Source organism: Corythoichthys intestinalis, chromosome 17 (genome assembly GCF_030265065.1).
Source record: "Corythoichthys intestinalis isolate RoL2023-P3 chromosome 17, ASM3026506v1, whole genome shotgun sequence".
Taxonomy (NCBI): domain Eukaryota; kingdom Metazoa; phylum Chordata; class Actinopteri; order Syngnathiformes; family Syngnathidae; genus Corythoichthys; species Corythoichthys intestinalis.
In genome coordinates, this window is record NC_080411.1 from 19,199,283 (window position 1) to 19,223,399 (window position 24,117).

A 24,117-nucleotide genomic window follows, 5' to 3' on the forward strand; every position below is an offset into this window, starting at 1 on the left:
ACATGTGCAACATGGAAATGGCGTAAATTAACGCTTAACGACACGGCGAAGTCGTTAAGTGAGAGGGCTACGTGTAGTTGTTGTGTGCGCCAAACATGGCAAACGTAAGTTAATATTCCTTTCTTTAAAGAAAGTTTGTAGTGTGTACTTAGGAATCGCTGCTTTCGCGGTCCTTTTTAACGTTACGCGCATGCCAACTTTGTCAGAACACCGGCAATGTGCGGCAGAAAAATACAGCAAATATAAAATAGCATTTGTTTTTAGCCCCGTCGTGTTAAGTGCAGGGAAAAAATACAACTCACCCGCTGAATCAGTGGGAGGGCTGAGTTTGTTTCGTTGAGATGAGATGGTCCCGAGATGGGAGAGTGAGAGAAGCTAGCATCACAAATACACGATGTTGGAAATTGTAGCACAGTTTTCAGCGCGCTCCTAGCGATGTCGGGATATTCCGGAATGACTTCAATCAGAACTTCGGTAGAGTTGTTGTCTCAAATGTACGTTTAAGTCGCCGTGATTTGTGATCTCTACAAGCTGATATTCCTGTTCCACAGACATGCTCGAATCACTCGATTTATTCACATACGGGTCACGAATTCACTCCTTCGCAGTTCGTGGGTCTTTAGTGATTGGGAAGTAGCATAAATTTTGTTTTCTTTGAGGTTGTAAGCACATCTTCTGACTCGTCAGGTTCCCGTTTCCCTGTAAAATTGCAAAATTAGCCCTCTTAGCACTGACGAACTTTACTCATTGGCTGCGTAGTCCAGTTCTTTTTCTCGCGTTCGGGAACTCATGGGTACTACATTGTGACAAATGGCTATTTGTAAACCACATAGCATGACAGGTTTGAACCATTTTAGCGATTTTTTGATAAAACACGAACGCAACTCTCTCGTCGATAAACAACGATGGCCCCTGCCTCGACCTTTTGTTTCCTTGTTATGACGTCTCCGCCCCATTCGGCTGTTTCCGGAACACTTTCGGAAATGTTCGTCATTTTCGATTTATTTTCGATAATTGCTCATTAATGTGATTGATTTTTTTGTTAACTTCATCAATATTTGTTATCTTGGCACATAACGGTTCTATTGATGTCTCACACCCCCTTTGCGTTTTCATACCCTTTAAGTAGGTTAGCAAGTTCACACAGTTTAATTTTATGCCAACTCTGATGCAGGTCAGACTTTCAGTAACAAAATTAATGGTGTTTCCCCCACCTCCACAACACTGACATTTTTTACATTACTGACAGTGGCTGTTGCTGGGCGATAAAAACTTCTAATATCCCTCCTCTTCGAAGGCGGGGAGGAGGTGGCATGTTGTCAACATTAATCTGTTGGGGCTGTGTGAGTGTGCATGTAGGGTCTATTCTATCCTTACAACATATGGGAAGACAATCTAAATTACCTATATAACTGAACTAATTATATAACGCAAATAAGGTTGCATAAAAGTTGGTGGGGACAATTTGAGCATCCTGAAAAGTTGGTAGTGTTATGTCCCTACCGTCCCTATGCAAACCTACGCCCTTGATTGAGACAACTTCAGACAAAGTAGTTATACATTTCCACATTCAGAGCATTCATAATATCTTTCCATTGCATACAAGTCTATTACGTTTAGTTAATCTCGATTGAGATGCCTCAATTTAATTTGATCACATTTTCTTTATACAGTCAGAAATAGCAATATTTGTATATTTTCCAAGAGATAAATGAGATACAAATGTATGCCCAAGGTTGTTAAGGTAAAGTACAAGGTAAACTGCTACTATGTGAGGTTAAAAAGCAATTGCTTCCACAAATTTGACATGCATTTGAGTGTTGTATACAACGAATCTGTGCAGAGTGTGACAACATGGTAATCTTTTTTTATATGCATTTACTACTCATGCAACATTCAAGTTTTTAGAATGTGGGAGAAAATCAAAGGACCAGGTGGAAACACGAGCGTGAGGAGAACACACAAACTCTGTTTTGAACCCGAACCCCTAGACATCCTAACCACTTGGACGCCATGCTTCTCTTGAGGCATTCATGGAAAGAAGAATGAAAGACAGACTCCATATCGCACTGGAATACCAACACAAAAAACGGGTTATAATGGTTGGAGGCTCCTCAATTTACAGTGGTATGAAAAAGTATCTGAACCTTTTGAAATTTCTCACATTTCTGCATAAAATCACCATCAAATGCGATCTGATCTTAAATCAAAATCCCACAGATGAAAAAACAGTGTCTGCTTTAACTAAAATCACCGAAACATTTATAGGTTTTCATATTTTAATGAGGATAGTATGCAAATAATGACAGATGGGGGAAAAATAAGTAAGTGAAGTGATTTAATATTTTGTGCGCCCCCCCCCCCCCCGGCAGTAATAACTTCAACCTTCCTGTAGCTGCAAATCAGTCTGGCACGTCGATCAGGACTAATCTTGGCCCAGTGTTCTCTACAAAACTTCTGTAGTTCAGTCGGATTCCTGGGAATCCGACTGAGTGCATGAATCACTGTCTTTAAGTCATGCCGCAGCATCTCAATGGAATTCAAGTCTGGACTTTGACTTGACCAGTCCACAACGTGCATTTTGTTCTTCTGAAACCATTTTGAAGTTGATTTACTTCTGTGTTTTTGGATCATTGTCTTGTTGCAGCATCCATCCTCTTTTTAGCTTCAACTGTCTGACAGATGGCCTCACGTTTTTCCTGCAAAACATCCTGATAAACTTTTGAATTCATTCTTCCATTAATGATTGCAAGTTGTCCATGCCCTGAGGTAGCAAAACAGAGGCCCAAATCATGATGTTCTCTCCACCATGCTTCATGGTGGGGGTGACGTGTTGATGTTGGTGAGCTGTTCCATTTTCCCTCCACACATGACGTTGTGTGTTACTCCCAAACAATTTAACTGTGGTTTCATCAGTGCACAAAATATTTTTGCCAAAACATCTGTGGAGTATCCAAGTGCCTTTTTGCGAACATTAAACGAGAAACAATTTTTTGTTTTTTTCAGACAGCATTGGCTTCCTCCGTGGAGTCCTCCTATGAACACCATTTTTTGCCATTGTTTTACACATAGTTGATATGTGCACAGAGATGTTGGACAGTGCCAGTGATTTCCGTAAGTCTTTAACAGACACTCTCGGGTTCTTTTTTTTTACCGCTCTGAGTATTCTGCGCTAAACTGTTGGCGTCATCTTTGGTGGACGGCCACTCCTTGGGAGAGAAGCAACAGTGCCAAACTCTTTCCATTTGTAGACAACTTCTCTGACTGTTGATTGATGAACTTCCAGACTTTAAGAGATGGTTTTGTATCCTTTCCCAGCTTTATACAAATCAACAATCCTTGATCGCAGGTCTTCAGACAGCTCTTTTGACCGAGCCATGATGCACATCAGACAATGCTTTTCATCAAGACAATTCTTACCAGGTGTGAGTTTTATAGTGGGCAGGGCAGCTTTAAACCACTCATCAGTGATTGGGCTCACACCTGACTTAAATTGTTTGGTAAAAATTGGTTTCAATTGCTCTTTAAGTCTCCTCAGGCAGAAGGTTCACTTACTTAATTTTCCCCCTTCTGTCATTGATTGCATGCTATCCTCATTAAAATATGAAAACTAGGAGTGGGAACCTCTTGGTACCTCACGATATGATATGATTTGCGATACAAAGCTCACGATAACGATGGTTTGACGATATGGCGATACAACGATTATCGATACATTGGTCAGGAAATCATTCTAAGATATTCTACAAACAACTAATAAACAGAAAAACAAGATTCTGCTGTGAATTGGAATGAGTTTATCACTTGTAGCTGTCCAATTCATTTGAATTGGGAGGGTGGCAGCCAATGAACAAATGTTCATTGGCTGCCATCCCTCCCACTTCAAACAGATTGAACGTCTATGGAACTCTGATGTATAAGTTCATGTGTCAATTAAGTGACTCTGAAAATAGTATTGTAATGAAATTAACGGACCCTGCGAATAGTTATAGATTCAGGTCAAGCATGTGGCGCCATTGGCGTAAAAGCCTGGTTGTTGTGCACAGATAGTTTCTGCCCTTTTAATGTTCTTTCTTTATAAGTTTCTGTTCCTGTGTTTTCTAATGTCATTTTTCAGTTGGTTTGTGCGCTATGGACACCTGGTGTGACTCCTGAATAAAGATCACACATATATATATATATATATGGCCGGTAGTGGCAGCCAATGCCAGGCAATGTGGTAATTTTGGGTCATTTAAGGTTGTTTTCATGTTGATTTTCAGTTACTTCCTGTTGATTTTGGGGTATTTTATGGGTCTCTTCCTGTTTATTTTGAGTTACAGAACAGGAGGTGAACTGGGAATCACCCAAATGAATAGGCAGTGAATCAAACTCAACAGAAAATGACCTGTATATGCCCTAAAATGAACAGCAAGTGACCTGTAAATGCCTTGTGAATGCTCTGGTTTCGAATGAACGAACGTTCCCAGTCCAAATGGATTGGGCGTCGAGCACCGTCAATGCAGCCTTAGAGTTAACTGAGACACTATTATGATGGAACATTTTGGTAGCAGCTTGTTCGTTCATTTTTATTTCTATTTTAGACATTGACCCTTTTTTAAAAAAGATATCTCGATTGTTGGCAGGAGCATATTGATAACCTTTTGGGATACAAAGTATCACGATATACCACCATTTCGATATTTTGTCACACCCCTAATGAAAACCTATAAATGTTTGCGTGATTTTAGTTAAAGTAGACACTGCTTTTACATCTGTGTGATTTTGACAAAGATCAGATCACATTTGATGGTGATTTTATGCAGACATTCAAAAAGGTTCGGATACTTTTCATCCCTCTGTGTTAGCAGATCTCATTAGTCTAATGCCAGACTCCAGAAGTGATTCTACTCATATTCTGTCTTTAAATCATTCCCTGCAATTGACAGCGATGGGCATCCAATCCAATATATTTTAATGTGGACTTCCATCGCTGTCAATGGCAGGGAATGAGTTAAGCAGAAGTAAAAATAGTTTTGTAAAAAGTACTAGCCAACAATGGCCACTTCTGTACTTAAATACAAAAAACAGTAGAGGTGAAAAAGTAAAAGTCAAGTGCACACACATGGACAAGTACAGTGACGAAGTATTTCTTAATCACTGTATAATCCTGGCCGAGCAATTGATGACAGTCTCTCGTCAATGAAGCAGGGCGAGGCTACACGCATGCGCAGTGCGGTTCCTTTTCTTACGGGGACCAGCCCCTCCCCTCTTGTCTGGCTCGGAAGGCTCGGTGCATCGGCGGAGATCGGGAGGCTGCCAAGGACTCCATCCTGACTTTCGGTGTCAGACATTTGCTTCATTTTTCGGGTGGGGGATCTTGCCGAAGAACAGTCGTGCCCCTGCATTTCCACAAATCTTTCTTCTTTCGCTCCCTCCTCTACTTTGTTTCGAGTACATAGCGGTCCTCGCGCGAAAGCAAGACGACGCAAGCAAGGCGGTGAAGATGTCTGGCTATCAGGGCAAGAAGAACATCCCTCGCATCACAGTGAGTTCCCGTGGAAATGGAGCATGAAAGACAGCCTGGTGGGTTGTGGGTGGCTGAGTGGGCCTGCGGGTGTGGATACAGGATGGCTTGAAATGCTCCAATCTGAGCCGCTTCCTGTCGTCTCCTCAATGCATTTTTAATACAGCGAATGATATACTTTTACGGTGTTTTTTTCAATGCCAAGGGCCAACTTTCCAAACTGAAACGCAGTTTTACGCTCTAAATATTGTTATAATGCAGGTTTAGGTGCAATGTGGTTTTCCGAGTTAGCTTTACGCCGGTGTTCTTTGTTATAAACGTATGTCTACTGCATTCAAGGTCGGATTAAATCGCTAACCATGCACTCTTTTTGCTGAAATTTCCAAAAGAGACGGCATGTAAGGATAAACTGTTAGTCCCACATTGGTTTATTACTTTTTTGCTTCCCTCAATCCTTTTGGAGCTTGTAAGGATGTAAATGAGTGAATAGGGATGTGTAAGAGGGGGAAGGGAGGGGGCAGTGGCTCTTATTTCCTTCCATGTTTCTTCTCCCCTCTCAAGTGTGAGTGATAAAAAGGATGCACAGGAGGAGCCAAGCGGCAAAAGTGATAAAAGGAAGTGGACGAGAAATGATGGCTAATGATGAGATGGAGCTGCAGGCTATTTTCTGATTTTCTATCAACATCAACAAACAATATGCTTAGTATTGTAGTTGTATTTTCCTGTTGTAGAGCTCTACTGTAAAGTCCTTCTTATGTCACAGAAATAGCTAGATTATAAGAATCAATTTAGTGCAAACCACAATTGGAAAACTGCTAAAAATGGTACTTTACATTATGTTTTTAAATTTGGATTATTTTGTTTTCACAATTTTCCATTGGAGTAAGTGTATGTCAAGTTTCTTTCTGCATACTACAGTTAACAGCTAAACTATTAGGTTAAACTTGTACTAAGGCATATCATACAATATGACGTTATTGTACTTGAGGTTAGATTAGTTTGATCTTTTATAGACACACTATTGATAACTTGATCAGCAGGGTTTACAATGCTGTTATTGGTTGATTTAAGGCCTTTGCAGCAGCCAGTTGGTGGTACAGAGATCAGAGGATTAGTTGGTGTTGTAGTCTTTATAGTAATTAGGTCGAACATAAATGGATAGAGGGTCTATTCCTGAATTGTGCAAGAAAAAAAAAGAGGTCAAAGGAATTTTGTTTTAATTTCAAGTGCATGAGCAAGCTTTTAGTCAAGTTTGCATCAATGTATTAACATGAGGCTACAGGTGTGAGAATAAGAATGACTTGAATGTTGTTTAAGAATTTAAGGCGTTAAGATTTTCTAGGGCAAAATATTATCATATATAAATAAACTTTTAATAGACAAGAGAAAGGACAAGCACTGAGAGAATAATGACAGATACAAGTTGATTAAAAAAAAACTTGCATGCTTGAAGATACTGTTGTTCAAATTCTCAACGGTCTAACAAGTTTCTTCTTACATCTTCATAAGTATGCACACAAATAAGCGCATCATCTGCCTCATGCTACTTTTGACAAGTGACATATTGCTATGTCTCAAGAGCAAAGTGATAATTCAAGTCATAACTTACGTATAACTCCGTACCAAAAACATGCATGGTAAGCTGATTGAACACTCCAAATTGTCCCCAGATATGAGTGTGTGCCTGAATAGTTGTTTGTCTTATTGGGCCCTGCGATTGGCTGGGAACCAATTTAGGATGTGCCCCGTCTACTGCCCATTGTTAGCTGGGATAGGCTCCAGCACCCCCGCGATCCTCGTGAGCATAAGCGGAATGGAACTTGAATGAATGAATTAACTTACATATAATACATTTTATACAAGTGCTGCAACGATTAATCGATTAACTCGAGTATTCGATTAGGAAAAATATTCAAATTAAATTTTGTTGCTTCGAGTATTCGTTTAATTAAATTGCCGTAGTAATGGTCTATTTTGAAAGTGTTTGCATTTAGTTTTACTGATTAGGATGGAGACACGGCCCTCTGGTCTGCCTCTTTTCACATGGCTAAATCCAACTGCTCCCCGTTAAGACCAACGTAAGCTAAGTTTTGTTTGAGCTAATGTTTTTTTTAAATTTTTTATTTAATAGATTCATAATTTAGTTAATAGGTTTATTTAGCAGTTTTTTTTTTTGGTGGGAATATGTGCCTGAACCATTTGTTTAGAGCACTGTAAAAAAAAAAAAAAAAAAAACTTTAGCTTTTTATAGCATTTAAGCTAGCGGACTTTTTCTATGTAAGTTAGCCAATTGTTCTTTTGTTGTACATAGATCTCATTGAAAAAAATACCGTTTGAGGCTCAGCTCAGGTATTTTAATTTTTTATGTTCCTTATCCGATTACTCGATTATTCGAACTAACTAGCGCATCGATTAATCAACTACTAAAATATTTGATTGCTGCAGCCCTATTTTATACTGTAAGTGCAAAGAAATATATTAAAGAAAGCTCTTTAATAGTGTATAAATTGTATTTAAGAAAAGACTGCTAAAATATTTTGTTGAATTACTGGTACATTTCCAACAATGAGCACTTCTCTAGTCACAAACTTTCATGTTATCAATACTTTTTGAGAAAACAACTTCAATAAGTCTATAGTAATATCCTAATTTTCAGATAACAGTAACTGCTGTGTACTGTACAGACTCAGCTGTGCAGCTGGCCCAGTAATTAGAGGCTGGCAGTTTTTCATAAATTAATCATAAACAGCGGCAAGTTCACCACCTGGAATTGGAGCCGGATGCATTGACTGATCACTGTCAGTGATTTATAACTGAAATTACTATTGTGTTTCATAAGACAGCAACTCAAGAGTTGTTTTGTTTTTTGAAATGTGCAATTTTAGTGAGGTATTAATTCATTTTTCCTCCGGTGATGAGAAAATTTAAAGTTTTTAACGTCGAATTCCATACCAGTATTAAGAAGAATAATGTGGTGTAGAATAATTGTGCAATAGCACAAGTGGGCCTTTTTGATGTTGTGCTCTTCTGCATCAGACATATGACTTCTAGTTAACACTGAATCAAAAAGAATCATTGCTGGATTCAGCCAAGTTATACAGTGCATTTTTCCCAAGAAATTAAACAATCAAGTCAACACAGATGACACCATTCTCAATGACACTTGGGGTCAATTTGAATTTAGAAAAAAGAAAAAAAAAATCTGTAAAGTTAGATTTTTATGCTGAAACTAAAATTGGCTTATCCCAAAGTGCAGTCAGTTTTCTTCTATCACGTCAATTTTATGTTCTGCACAGCCTACATAATTTGTATTATGTTGTTACTAACTGCCCACAACTATATCCTAGCGTTAAATAAACATTACAGTCATGCCTGTTTGTGTCATACAAGTGTTTCATTGTATGTCAATGTTAGATTTAAAACATTTTTTTATTGTAAAACAAGCAGAAATGCAGTAGTTTCCATATTTTGTAAGAAACCCCGGAGCCCATATAGTACTGATAAACGTGATAGAGAAGAACTGAGATCAGTTTTGGATTCTGCACACACAAATTAATTCAAAACAGCTGTCAGACCGAACTCAATGATTTTGTGCTAAATATCAATTTGAATTATCAAAAATAATCAGACTATTTAGCAAGGAGACTAAAAAAAAGACTTGTAAGATTGGCATGGATTTTATAGCTTTTGAGCTACAATGTTTAACAGATGAGAACTTAGCCCTGTGTCTGTGCACTTTTAGGATCTTTCCCCCATTCATGTTATCTCAGAGCACACAGCTGCCTGTGGTGCTGTCTGTTCACGCATTACACAGCATGCTGGCCTCAAAATGCACCCACCCATCCACTTGTTCTCCACGCCTTAAGCATAATCACAAATTTCCCCAAAGTAAAATACCAGACAAAAGTGAACAGAAATGGAACATTTTTCATTGGCTCTTGAACAAGGCAGACCATTGTGTTGCAAAGCCAAGAACAAGATCATAGTAACTTTGGTTGCTCTTTGTCCTAAAATGACGGGGTCAACAAAGGGGCATTAAAGGTTGTTTTTTTTTCTACAAACTTGAAATATTTCTTGGTTTCCTCACTGTCATATTGTGTGCCAATATCGTATAAACTACAAGGTACATCAACATATTTGGTACCCCTGTGAAATAATGATTTAAAACTACTAGACTGATCATTACATTATTAACTCTAACCCTACTGGGCTGCTTTTGCAGTGTTTGTTCAATTTAGAATTAAGCATCAAAGTTTGTGAAGTGATTAGTGCGTTATTAGGAAGTGCTAGCAATAGTTAGGAAAAGGGCAAAACAAAAAGTTTATGTGGAAATAGTACTTTGTAAGAAATTCTTTTATACAGTAAATTATTCCAATTTCTCTATAACAGTTTGTGTTAACAAATGTTTTAATACCCAATTCATATACAGTGGGGCAAATAAGTATTTAGTCAACCACTAATTGTGCAAGTTCTCCTACTTGAAAAGATTAGAGATGCCTGTAATCGTCAACATGGGTAAACCTCAACCATGAGAGACAGAATGTGGAAAAAAAAACAGAAAATGACATTGTTTGATTTTTTTAAAAGAATTTCTTTCTAAATTACAGTGGAAAATAAGTATTTGGTCACCTACAAACAAGCAAGATTTCTCGCTGTCAAAGAGGTCTAACTTTTTCTAACGAGGTCTATCGAGGTCTCACGAGGCTCCACTCGTTACCTGTATCAATGGCACCTGTTTTAACTCATTATTGGTATAAAAGACACCTGTCCACAACTTCAGTCAGTCACTCTCCAAACTCCACTCTGGCCAAGACCAAAGAGCTGTCGAAGGACACCAGAGACTAAATTGTAGACCTGCACCAGGCTGCGAAGACTGAATCTGCAATAGGTAAAACGCTTGGTGTAAAGAAATCAACTGTGGAAGCAATTATTAGAAAATGGAAGACATACAAGACCACTGATATTCTCCCTCGATCTGGCGCTCCATGCAGGATCTCACCCCGTGGCGTCAAAAGGATAACAAGAACGGTGAGCAAAAATCCCAGAACCACACGGGAGGACCTAGTGAATGACCTGAGAGCTGGGACCACAGTAAGAAAGGCTACAATCAGTAACATAATGCGCCGCCAGGGACTCGAATCCTGCACTGCCAGACGTGTCCCCTGCTGAAGCCAGTACACGTCCAGAAGAGGACTGGGAGAATGTGTTATGGTCAGATGAAACCAAAATAGAACTTTTTGGTAGAAACACAGGTTCTCGTGTTTGGAGGAGAAAGAATACTGAATTGCATCCGGAGAACACCATACCCACTGTGAAGTTGGGGGCTGGAAACATCATGCTTTGGGGCTGTTTTTCTGCAAAGGGACCAGGACGACTGATCTGTGGAAAGGAAAGAATGAATGGGGCCATGTATCGAGAGATTTTGAGTGAAAATCTCCTTCCATCAGCAAGGGCATTGAAGATGAGACGTGGCTTGACAATGATCCCAAACACACAGCCAGGGCAACAAAGAAGTGGCTTCGTAAGAAGCATTTCAAGGTCCAGGAGTGGCCTAGCCAGTCTCCAGATCTCAACCCCATAGAAAATCTGTGGAGGGAGTGGAAAGTCCGTGTTGCCCAACGACAGCCCCAAAACATCACTGCTCTAGACGAGGTCTGCATGGAGGAATGGGCCAAAACCAGCAACAGTGTGTGAAAAGCTTGTGAAGAGTTACAGAAAACGTCTGGCCTCCGTTATTGCCAACAAAGGGTACATCACAAAGTATTGAGATGAACTTTTGGTATTGACCAAATACTTATTTTCCACCATGATTTACAAATAAATTCTTTAAAAATTAAACAATGTGATTTTCTGTTTTTTTTTTTCCACATTGTCTCTCATGGTTGAGGTTTACCCATGTTGACAATTACAGGCCTCTCTAATATTTTCAAGTGGGAGAACTTGCACAATTAGTGGTGGACTAAAATACTTATTTGCCCCACTGTATGCAGCATTTATGTAGGTACCTTTTTTAATAAAATAATGCCGTTTTTACCATCCACTTACACTTATTAATACAGTGTTGTAATGGTACTAAGCTTAGCGTTATCCCTATGTTGACATTTTGTTACAGAACATTTATATTACATTACCATATGATTGAAATATAGTGGGGATTTGTTTTTATAGCCCTTGTGTAGACAGACATTTGCAGTGTGGTGGAATAAGTCAAAATAGCCGTACATTAAATCATAGTGTTGAATGTCATAATTGGCAGCGTTCTCCACCTGACTTCACTTGTGTTACTAGGATATTTTCCATTTGGACAAAAACAAAACACTCCTAGCAATCGTTTTCATAGTAACAAATATGCTTTTGGCTTGTATTTTAATGTTGATTCACTAATTCACTAGATAGGCTAGTACTGGTTTTAATTCAGCGACCATCATGGTTATCCGTCATATTTGGATACAATAGTTTTTACTCTTCATCTAGAGTGGTATCGCAGACTCTCTGTCTATGAAATAAATTAAGTTGTTAAACTCAATTTGCAAGACATAAGGGTTGAGCCCTGCATCTAATAACAAAAATCAGCAAATAATGTCCCCTGCCAAAGTATCATTTTGCAATTGAGCTTGGTCCACTTCCTGCCAGAGGTTCTCATGATTTTAAAGGTCACTGTCATGTTTGGCACAAATCCAGTACAATCAAACACAAACATTCTCCAAACCCTTTGAGCTGACAACAATAAGATGATTATACAAGTCTGAATTCTTGGCAGTAGTTTGACAGAATTCCCCTAAACCTTCAGCAACGGTAGTTTCAAACTTTTAAGGGAAGAAATACCAATTTTGGGGTAATTATTTTCTCCTAATTATTCATCTGCTTCTCCCTCACTATAGCCTAAAAACAAACCTGAAAACATTTGCCTTTTAGTGTGAGATGTGTGTCCAGAAAACACAAAATTGCATATTAGTGAATTTTTCAGTGACTAAGTAAGATCATATTGCACAGAAAAATAATGTTTATACTGTTGTTGAATTTGTGATTAGTGAGCCACAAATTGGTGGGGGCTGACTGAATTATTTTATATTATTGCAACCTCCACTCAGAATTCTGTAATTTAATGACACAATTTACATCATGTTTTACAAGTCCAGCTGTGTGTGCCCCTGCTTTGACACCACTGGTGTTTGTTGTGAGGATTTCAGATCATACCAGGAGAGAAAAAAAACTACTGTATTGTCCTGATTGGAATTATTGTAAATGAGGTTTTTACATACTTGTGTTGCTGGAAATGCTTTTTTGCATTTCTTGACAAATCCGTGACTGGTTGTTTCCCAGGTCTGCAGTGGATCCTTGCAAGGCGAGGCTACAAACAGATGCTTGGGACGGGTCAGGGACTGTCTTAACAACAGGGATTCAAATAGAGCGTTCTTTGTTAGTGGAGGATTCTAGAATCCTTGTGACCAGGGCTGCCACTCCCTTTTTGCACAGTGAGCCAAAACAGCAGGGTGACTCAAGGGAGGGGGGGGGGGGGGGGTTGTGATGCAATGGAAGGGGCAGACCACCCCTGATGACCATTCCTTTCTCTCCCACAGTGAGACAAGTGGTTCTGCAGTGGGCGTGGAATAATAATTGATTTCACAGTCGGCCCAGTGATTGGTCCACTCCCGTGTGTGATCCTGTAAAAGTCTGAATCTTTAAAAAAGACTGAGGGGCGTGGCAGATGATCTGCTGCCATATTGTTTCATTCGTGAATTCACATCCAATGTATTTCTCCCTTAATTTTAATCAAACTATAGCCACTATCCTTAAATGACTGAATGCCAGACCCAACACAGATATTTTTTCAGCTGCAGTTTACATATCTTAATTCGTATTAATATACAGCAAATTCAAATGTCTACTTCTTTTTTTGACTTTTTCCGCCGTTTTCCCCTCCACTTATAATTCTCCTGCCCTCCATTGTATTTTATCGAAGGAATAATGCAAGTTTAGAATGCAATGTGTTTCTTTGGGTCTTCGTAAAGACTTCTTACAAAACAGTTAAAGACAGCCAAGCTGAAGCTGTCCATTCAGTTTCATGGAGTATAAATATTTTTGGGGAGTGTCTATCCACTGCTTTCTGTCAAGTTTTCTGTACATGCACTAAATCTCTTCATAAACTGAACCAAATTTAATACCCAGCATGGGAACTTCGATATTCTCTCAAATGCCAAACTGATTAACTTATGTTCAGATCTGCAGCATCTGTTTCTTGTAGAATGTTGAAGAAAATGTAACATAAAACGTAGTTATTTTGTTTTCGTTGAGTGATCCTGATAATTTTCTTTCAGAGTGACCGTCTCCTGATCAAAGGAGCGAAGATTGTAAACGATGACCAGTCCTTCTGCGCCGACATTTATATGGAAGATGGAGTTATTAAGTGAGTGGTGTTTTTGTGCATTGTTAAAAGTTAACTTGCTTTGAAACATATTCTAATATAGTTCAATTATTCTCTGTGGTTAAAGGAATTTCTAAAATTTAAATGACATTTTTAATTTAAAATAAACATAAAATATACATTATAATAAAACTGTACCTCATGTAATTTTTCCTCAGACAAATTGGGGAAAACCTCATCGTACCCGGTGGAGTTAAAACCATCGACGCCCATGGGCGCATGTTAATGCCTGGCGGAATCGATGTGCACACACGATTCCAGATGCCTGATCGAGGCATGACGTCTGCTGATGATTTCTACCAAGGCACCAAAGCAGCACTGGCGGGAGGCACAACAATGATCAGTGGGTTATCTCCTATCTTTACTTCCTTTTATGTAATCATTTGATTTGTTCCTAAAACAATCACATTGAAATTATGACTGATATAATTTAATAAAAGCTTGCATGGATATGCGTCATATATGAATTACACACATAGCCAGCCAGTTACCATCTGCCTCATTAAATTGGCAACCCACGTCCATAGACATCTTGCTTTGTCTTCCAAACAAAATAATAGTGCAATATTGGAGAGAGAGCAGAACATGTTCTAACTTGTTTCGCACTAAAACAAAACTAATACTCTATTTGAGGTTATAATTATATAGGGCAGGGGTGTCAAACTCATTTTGTTTTGGTGGACACATTCAAGGCAATTAGATCTTATGTGTCTAGTTTATTTTTGGCCAAATAAGTTAACTCACTGGCTGGCATTGACCAATCAATTTTGCTTGGGAGGGGTGGATGAACGAATTTGCCCCCTCACCGTCAAAATGGATTGGACATCTAGTGACGTCAATGGCACTGAGAGATGAACATTTACAGCCAGTTCTTGCAGTTTAAGTGAATTGTATGTCTATTGTCAATGGCAGGGAACACGATAATTTTGTGTCAGTTCCTTGTAAATTTATTATACTTGCGGCCGAGTGACTTCCTTTAAATTTTGGATCATTTCCTGTTAATTTTTCAGGCATTTTGGGCTGCTTCCTCTTGGTTTTTGGGATATTTGGGGGTGACATCCCTGTTACCTCATTGGCTGCCGTTAACGCTGCTAGATGTCCAATCCGTTTTGAATGGGAGGGGTCAGGGGTACAGTATACTCCAACAAACTCGATGATGAATGAGCATAAGTATATGGCGGAAAACACTCATGTGACTTGAAGTTCCGCTATGAAATCCCCAATTTGGCCAAATTTCAAAATTGTCCGATATGCATGTGTGATACATCATTGGAAAGCTTAAAATCTCAATTTTCTGGGGAACAAAATTTTTGAACAGGACAGCATTTAAAAAAAAAAAAAAAAAATTTAAACAGCAAAACCCTATCTGGAGGCGAGAGCACGCAAGAGCAGAATTACAGACGCCATGACTTTAACGAGATATTATCGCGTATTTACCTTGTTTCGATCCAAAAACTCCATGCAGCATGTATCACCGAGTGTCAAGACACAGCTTTGAATGGCCACAGCTGGATTTTGGGGAGATTTTATGGGTTAAACATGGTAATATAACAAGGATCGTGATACAGAAATCGCAGACAACAAGGAGTGGTCAAGGTGCTCTTTTTCATAAATTTACCCTTTTAAACGTTATTTTTCAAATTTTCTTTTTTGGGATCGAATATTTATTATCTAAAATATTGGGGAAAATACGACAGTAACAAAAAAAAAATACAATTAAGCGATAGTTATGAGGTAGATATCCGTGACTTTTTTACAGACAGCAATTTTGTCATTGAGACGTAATTTGTTTAAAAGTTTAAAACATGCGAGTGAATAATTTTATTAAGTCGTTTTTTTTTTTTTTTTAAACTAAATATTAGACATCAGTTAATGATTCTAAGCTTAAAATGACAGACATTTCGAATAATAAATACGATTGCTTACCTTCTTTTTATGGCTAGGTTGCAACCAAAGCGGTTGCGCGACGTCTGTATACAGGGTTTTCCAGGGTAAAACGGACAAATTAAAAATAGTTTGGGGGCTTAATTCGCCATGAATCTGCTATTGCAGCATATAGACATATTGTTCTATCAAACACAACAGTTCTTTTGGCTTAAAATACCACAGTTTATTTTAAAGAGGGGTGCAAGAGCAGAAACTGCTTTTTCAGTCTTGTCTGTGTTTTCCGCCATATACATTAGTAAAGAGAATCACGATGTTTGTACGGCAAAGAGAACACGCTGGGGCCCTACCTTTTGAAGTTAATGCAGATAAACCTTTCAGCTCAGACCCACAAACTGCAAAAACATTTTGTTGTCACTTCATATCTGTTTTATGTCTTGTGACGTGATTATAACCCTTGAAGATTACACTGCAAAATTCCGCTGGCAGGTTGTGATCTCAGTCTGGATAGTAACACAGTGGAGATGAAAGCAAATTAAATAATAAATTGTTTGTGTCCGTGTGTATCCAGTTGACCACGTGGTTCCAGAGCCAGGAGTCAGTCTCATCTCGGCCTTCGAGCAGTGGCGTGAATGGGCCGACAGCAAGTCATGCTGTGACTACTCTCTGCATATGGACATCACTGAGTGGCATAGAGGCATGCAGGAAGAGATGGAGGCCCTAGTAAAAGATCACGGTAAGACCAAACTACTATGATGTAACAGATATGTTGCAAAACATAACAAAAAATTAAAACCTCACTTTGGAAAAAACTGTAATGGTTTGTCAGGAAATTACTAATGAAGCTCACTAGTGGCCTCTAGAGGCTGTGTGCGTGTGCTATTAGCAAATCAAGTTGATGGAAATGTTTGCTCAGAATTGCAAATGTGAATTGTAGGTAATACGGTTAAATAGATCTAAAGAAAATCTATATAGATTAGCATCTAGTTTAACTTCCTTTGGTATTTTTGGTGTTTTTTTATTTGTGTACAGTCTGGCTTTTCACTAATCATTTATAAAGTTTAATATTTCCTTGTTGATAATTGTGACATATACTGCTGGCCAAAAGTATTGGCACCCCTGCAATTCTGTCAGATAATGCTCAATTTCTCCCAGAAAATGATTGCAATTACAAATGCTTTGGTAGTAATATCTTCATTTATTTTGCTTGCAATGAAAAAAACACAAAAAGAAAATGAAACCATTATCATTTTACCAAAAACTCCAAAAATGGGCCGGACAAAAGTATTGGCACCCTCAGCCTAATACTTGGTAGAGCAACCTTCAGACAAAATAATTGCGAACAACCGCTTCCGGTATCCATCTCTGAGTTTCTTACAATGCTCTGCTGGAAGTTTAGACTATTCTTCTTTGTCCAACTGCTCCAGTTCTCTGAGATTTGAAGGGTGCCTTTTCCAAACTGCCGTTTTCAGATGTCTCCACAGGCTTTCTATGGGATTCAGGTCTGGACTCATTGCTGGCCACTTTAGAAGTCTCCAGTGCTTTCTCTCAAAGCATTTTATGGTGCTTTTTGAAGTGTGTTTTGGGTCATTGTCCTTCTGGAAGACCCATGACCTCTGAGGGACACTCAGATTTCTCACACTGGCCCTACATTATTCTGCAAAATTTGTTGGTAGTCTTCAGACTTCATAATGCCATGCACACGGTCAAGCAGTCCACTGCCAGAGGTAGCAAAGCAACCCCAAAACATCAGGGAACCTCCGACATGTTTGACTGTGGGGTCTGTGTTCTTTTCTTTGTAGGCCTCATTTTTTCCCCTGTAAACTCTGTTGATGCCTTTTCCCCAAAAGCTCTACTTTTGTCTCATCTGACCAGAGAACATTCTTCCGAAACGTTTTTGGCTTTCTCAGGTAAGTTTTGGCAAACTCCAGCCTGGCTTTTTTTATGTCTCTGGGTAAAAAGTGAGGTCGTCCTGGGTATCCTACCATAGAGTCTCTTTTCATTCAGACGCTGACGGAGAGTACGGGTTGACACTGTTGTACCCTTGGAGTGCAGGACAGCTTGAACTTGTTTGAATGTTAGTCAAGGTTTTTTTATCCACCATCCGCACAATTTTTCGTTGAAATCTCTCGTCAATTTTTCTTCTCAGTCCACAACTACGGAGGTTAGCCACAGTGACATGGGCTTTAGACTTATTGATGACACTGCACAGGGTAGAACCAGGAACATTCAGGTCTTTGGAGAGGACTTATAGCCTTGAGATTTCCAATGCTTCCTCACAATTTTGCTTGTTTTTTGGTCTTCTTCCTTTTCTTCATGCTCAATGTGGTACACACAAGGACACAGGACAGAGGTTAGGTCAACTTTAATCCTTTTTAACTGGCTGCAAGTGTGATTTAGTTTTTGGCACCATCTGTTATGTGCCACAGGTAAGTAACAGGTGCTGTTAATTACACAAATTAGAGAAGCATAACACGATTTTTCAAAGGGTGCCAATACTTTTGTCCGGACCATTTTTAGAGTTTTGTGTAAAATGATCATGATTTTTTTTTTTTTCCCCATTCGCTTTTGTGTTTTTTCATTGAAAGCGAAGTAAATGAAGATATTACTACCAAAGCATTTTTAATTGCAATCATTTTCTGGGAGAAATTATCTGACAGAATTGCAGGGGTGCCAATATTTTTGGCCTGCAGTGTAGTCTGATATAAATACAACACATGTTGTATAATCATGATTTTTTTTATTTTATCATTCCCCACTACAGGTATCAACTCCTTCTTAGTCTACCTGGCCTATAAGGATCTTTTCCAGTTAACTGACACTCAGGTGGGTCCTTTTTTTTTTACTCTAATTTATGATATTTATGTCTGAATAAATTCAAAGATAGAAGGCTTTGTGCAATCTACAACAGGTTTAAACAGTTTTTTTCCCCCAGTTACTAGATATTGATCAATTGTGGCTTGAAAGTATTATGTAATCATGCTGTTTGATGTATACTGTGGTTTTAGATCGCAATCATTTAGTTCAGTTCAGTTTAAGTTTATTGTCCCCAAAAAAGGGGAAACTTGTCTTACTTGTCTTGGAACTGCAATCCATCGTCATAAGAATGCCAATTGGGTTATATTTTTTACCACGTCCTTTCGCTATAGTAGAAATTAAAAACATTAAGTATAATTTAAATAATAAAAAACACAAAATATTATTTAATCAATAGCTATCTGCACCATAAACGAAAGCCAGAATATTATTTTTGTAAGAGCAAATCTAGAGTGTTTTAGTGTGTACCTAATTCTGTGGCCTGTGAGTGTACAACAATGAATGACACAAATAACAAATCCTCATCTTTCCTGCAGGTGTATGAAGTGTTTAGTGTAATTCGTGATCTTGGTGCCATCGCTCAGGTGCATGCTGAAAATGGAGACATTGTTGCTGAGGTACAGTTTACAAAATCATACTGGACAGGTTTAACATGGATTGCATCTTCTTAAATAGTACGTTTCTCCCTTCCTTACAGCTTTTGTCAAATATTTAAGACTCTTTCTCATTCAACTGAATGGTGAAAAGCCTCAAAACATACAACCGCTATATTGCCATGACACAAAAATTCACTTGCTTACCCAATGAAAAATGATAATGAATATTCATTGTGGGCACATTGTTTCTGTTAATCTGTATTCTTAATCCTGGTTATGTGGAACATATGGAGGTTGTCTAAGCATCCTGTTACTTTGCTTCAGGAACAGCGCAGGATCTTGGAGCAGGGCATCACTGGTCCCGAAGGACATGTGTTGAGTCGTCCTGAGGAGGTAAGACACATATACATGATTTGGCATAGTAATATGAGTCGGAAGTCACAGAGAGAGTGTCGAAGAAGAAATGCAATAATGTTTTACTAGATGAAAATTAGCAAAACACTGTTCCATAAACACCTCTTTTCAATTCAAATTCCCATTATCACATAATAAGCATTGCTAAGTTTTCAAAAATCACATTTTGTAAAAGGTACTCTACCGAGACGTCTCAAAATAAATAAAAAACAATCACTGATTTTCTTACTGTTTTTGTAAAATCCATACAGGGAATCCCTAATTTACGGGGATCTGTATGAAAATAATATTCCTTTTTGGTAATTTTGTACCCATTTCAATAATCCTACACCGTTCTGGGTTAAAATAAGGCAGGGAATGCCTAAGAATTTTCCATAAGACTTTTAATAATTTTAAATTGTTGCTATCCAAAGATTAAGGCAATTTATTTCCACCTTAACTCTAACAGGCTTACATTTGTTACATTACATAACAAAACTACTTTTTGTTGTAACTTCTAACATATCAAGTTACATTTTCTCACTATATAACAGCTCTATAGTTATTGTACAATTATTACCCAAGTTACTTATTTTACGTGCTCCCAGTGAAAAGTCTCCCCTTGCAGCGTCATGGCACACGAGTCTATCTGTCATTTTGCAGACGTGTATCACTGCTGACAGCTTTGTACTCTGAGTCCACATGGCTTTTCTCACTCCATGAACACAGCAAATGCCAGAGGAGGTTATCGATTGGCTAACCTAGGGCAAGATGTCAGGCTAAGCCAATCAGACAGTCTGAAAGAGTAGGGCGGGTCTTACTAGTATGGCTGTATTAAACACAGACACACAAACCCACTTTACGCATACATACAATGACAGAGTGGAGGCTCTTCATGGTGGAAATACAAACATATATAATAATAATTTTAAAAAATCGTTTTATATATTATTATTTTTATAAGTAAAGTGATGTAAAAGTAGTTACTTTTATAATTGAATAACTAGTAAAGTAATTAGTTGCTTTTTCAGAGAAGTAACTATAACTATTACTCTTTATTTTTCAAAATTAACTTGAAAAAAAAAATGCTCATTTCACATGCCAGTGCATTGTGGGACAATGAGTAGTTGGAAAACACGCTATGTGATTGTTTTCACAAACACAGATTTTCCTATGAATTCTATAGGTTAAAAATGTTATTGATTAAGAATATTTAATGGCTCTTTCGAAGAAGACCGAAGTTGCTGACAGTCTGAATCAGCTCTTGGTTTGCAATTTGGATGGTATTGCAACCAGATCTTGGATGTGTGTCTTGTTTGGAAAGTCCTCGTTGTGCTCAGTTTTATGTGTTAAATGAGTATTGTGCTGTGAGGTTAAGCAGATCTATTCCAGGACATCTTTTTTCGTGAGAACAATAAAACCAAAAGTGACTAACTGTGAAAGAGTGTGGCATTAGCACATCTACCAGAACACTGTATCTCATTGCTTCAAAATGTAATTTTATCTCCAATTCCCTCTTGTTATTACTACTACTGTTGTCACAAAATCACTTCTCACTTCCCAGCCGAATAAAGAAAGTAAGAGGAAGGCAAGCTTTTTTTAATCAATTTCCTCTGTAAAGGAACAGATCTAGTTTTGATTTAATAGAATTCAGGCTCAAGAGGAAAGAAACAAAGTAACTTAACCCAATCTTTAAATACACAAAACCTTAGGCACTAAAACACAAGTTATGTAGAATCGACATCAGCCAATTTACTTTATTATACACTTTATGAAGCAGTTTAGATGAGTTGTGTAAAACAATACATACATATAGTACTGTATTATGGTCTTGGATATATTTTTTTAACAGCCTGTAGTAGGCAGGTGCTGGTATGAGATTCTGACGGTATGATAACCTTAAGCAAAAATATCACGGTTTCATGGTATCACGTTATTGCAATTAAAGCTCTAAAATGTGTTACTTTGAGATATCTGGGTTATAAACAAACAAACAAAAATATTTTTTTAAACATTAACAAATTGGAAGTATAATGTTAAGTTAAAAAAATAAATAAATAACTAACTGAAATATTCTAAATAAAATTAAAATAAATGCAGTCCTTTAGGTGAGCCTAAACCCACAGCCACAGCTCAACATTATTACCACCAGAATAAAAATAATTACTTCCCATAAAAAGCACCTGTGTATGACTCGTATCATGTTTACATTGTACAGGCAGAGAGGAAAAAAACACGTTTTACCACCGCTAGACACACTAAACACGCTGTAGTGAACTCTTGTAGCTGGTGGGAAACGTTCATGACAGTGTTTATTAACCTTTAATTTTGTATAAATGCCGAAATCATATGGAGGTATTGCCTCCTCGGCAGCCACCCTCCGCAAACATGTTTTACATGTCGGTTGGGCCTCCTCTAAGCCGCGGCCGTCTGTAACTTTTCTGTAGCCGAAGTATTCCCATACCAGCGATTTTGTTTTCTTTGATGGGGGAAAAAGTTCAGGATTTTCACCTCCTCCAGCCACCGTGTAGCACAGCTGACTCACTGACACTGAGCAACAACCGGTGGGGGAGGGTTGAGCTTTACAACTGCAAGCGAGGGATTTCTCCATGCATGTTTGGGACATAAAAAAATAGCTAATACCTTAGGGACAGTATGACGGAAAATTTTTGCGGACCAAAGTGCGACCAGGAAACAGATGTGAAATGAAGGGTTTTTATTGAAGAAAGGCACAGCGTTGAGCGGCTGACAGGTTGATTGGTCAATGGCTGTGACTGTGGTGGCGGGGGCTTTAATGGGTGGGTGTCCTGATGGCAAAAACAGAGTCAAGAGTTCAAAAATGAGAGTCAAAAATTACAGGGGTAGTTGGCCGATGTACCAATGGTGACTGGCAGAATCATCTGGCACCTACTTACTGCCCAGGCCACTCCTTATAAGCAGTGTTGATTGCTGATGAGCTGCAGGTGCACTCCCAGGTGAACAAAGATTGAACTTGATTCCATACATCAAAACAGGAAGTGTGATAACAATTAAAGCCAGCAGAGGGGAGTGTGGGCAAGGACCTCCCAAGTATACTTTGAAGTTTGAAACCGGTAATCGGCACATGCCTATGCCTGCAGACATTAGAATCAATCAAATAACATTATACATTTCAAAAATTAACAAATGCATCTCTGAAATTCTAAAAGCTGTTGCAAAAATATGTAACTTTACAATCATTGCTAATCACATTTTGTCATCGTGCCATTGTTGTTTGACAATTTGTATTTTTTCCCTGTTTTCCTAGGTGGAAGCAGAGGCTGTTAACCGTTCTGTGACTGTGGCAAATCAGACCAACTGCCCTTTGTATGTCACTAAGGTGATGAGCAAGAGTGCTGCTGATGTCATCGCACAAGCCAGGAAGAAGGGTGAGACTCCAAAACACTGATGAAAACAAAAATACAACTTCCTTTACCATAACTCAATCAATACAAATGAAAGGGCATCACAGCAAATGCATGCACTGAGTGGTCCACCACACATTGCACAAAACCACACTCTTGGAAAAAGGTTTTGGGACTTTATCATTGAACTGAATGGTGAAAAGTCTCAAAACCTATGACGTGTTTGTACACTATCCTATTCATGTTTTTTTTTCTTATTCTCTGTCATTCACTGAGAAATCACCCATTTGCAGGTTTTGTGCTCTTTCTGAAACTCACGAAGCTACCACAAGGCACCAAAGCCCTGTCTAAATAGGAAAGTAGTTGTGTTGGTCCAAAGAAATATGAAGTGATACATCTCAACTGATAAGTTGATATGAAGAGAGTTTTTTACATACATATTTTGTATCCATTTTTTTTTTCCAAAATCCAAATATCTGTTGCACATTTGTTTTTAAGGTTAACACTAAATTGATATGACTGTTTTGGTTAGGCACTGTTGTCTATGGAGAGCCAATCACCGCAAGCCTGGGAACAGACGGTTCACACTACTGGAGCAAAAACTGGGCCAAGGCAGCAGCTTACGTCACATCCCCTCCACTGAGCCCTGACCCGACCACACCAGACTATCTCAACTCCCTGCTCTCTTGGTAAAACTATAATCAAAACATTCCGAGTGGAGATATCCTGACAAGACTATAACTGTATGCTGCCGTTTCTTTCAGTGGTGACCTGCAGGTGACAGGAAGTGCACATTGTCCCTTCAACACTGCCCAACGCGCTGTGGGAAAAGATGACTTCAGCTTGATACCTGAAGGTGTCAATGGGACAGAGGAGAGAATGTCGATTATCTGGGACAAGTGTGTGGTATGTCTTATGATGTGTATTTCAGTTCAAAGCGTGATAGTGCAAACTATGTCCAACTGAATAATGTTAAACATGTCAAGCTGGGCTTTTTTCTTTCTTTCTTATAATTTAATTTAGTTTCATTCAGTGAGATAAGTGCTTATGTTGACCACTGTTGTTTTCAACAGCCCTTTTAATTTTCTTCTTGGCTTATGTCTTTTGGACGAA

The 24,117-nt window shown here is 38.5% G+C and overlaps 1 protein-coding gene across 2 annotated transcripts in view; it reads left to right on the forward strand.

Moving 5' to 3' along the window:
- Positions 1–24,117, forward strand: part of LOC130905444 (dihydropyrimidinase-related protein 2) — a 44,335-nt gene that overhangs the window by 9,264 nt on the left and 10,954 nt on the right. The window contains exons 1-10 of one of the 2 annotated variants that reach the window (XM_057818859.1): positions 5,266–5,527; positions 13,825–13,913; positions 14,090–14,274; positions 16,387–16,551; positions 18,580–18,641; positions 19,169–19,249; positions 19,553–19,621; positions 22,908–23,028; positions 23,537–23,693; positions 23,769–23,910. In XM_057818859.1, coding sequence (XP_057674842.1) covers positions 5,486–5,527; positions 13,825–13,913; positions 14,090–14,274; positions 16,387–16,551; positions 18,580–18,641; positions 19,169–19,249; positions 19,553–19,621; positions 22,908–23,028; positions 23,537–23,693; positions 23,769–23,910 — 1,113 coding nt within the window. In that variant the 5' untranslated portion in view covers positions 5,266–5,485. Of the gene's footprint in view, positions 1–5,265; positions 5,528–13,824; positions 13,914–14,089; positions 14,275–16,386; positions 16,552–18,579; positions 18,642–19,168; positions 19,250–19,552; positions 19,622–22,907; positions 23,029–23,536; positions 23,694–23,768; positions 23,911–24,117 lie in introns of those variants that run through there. The other variant, XM_057818858.1, reaches the window with a different exon arrangement.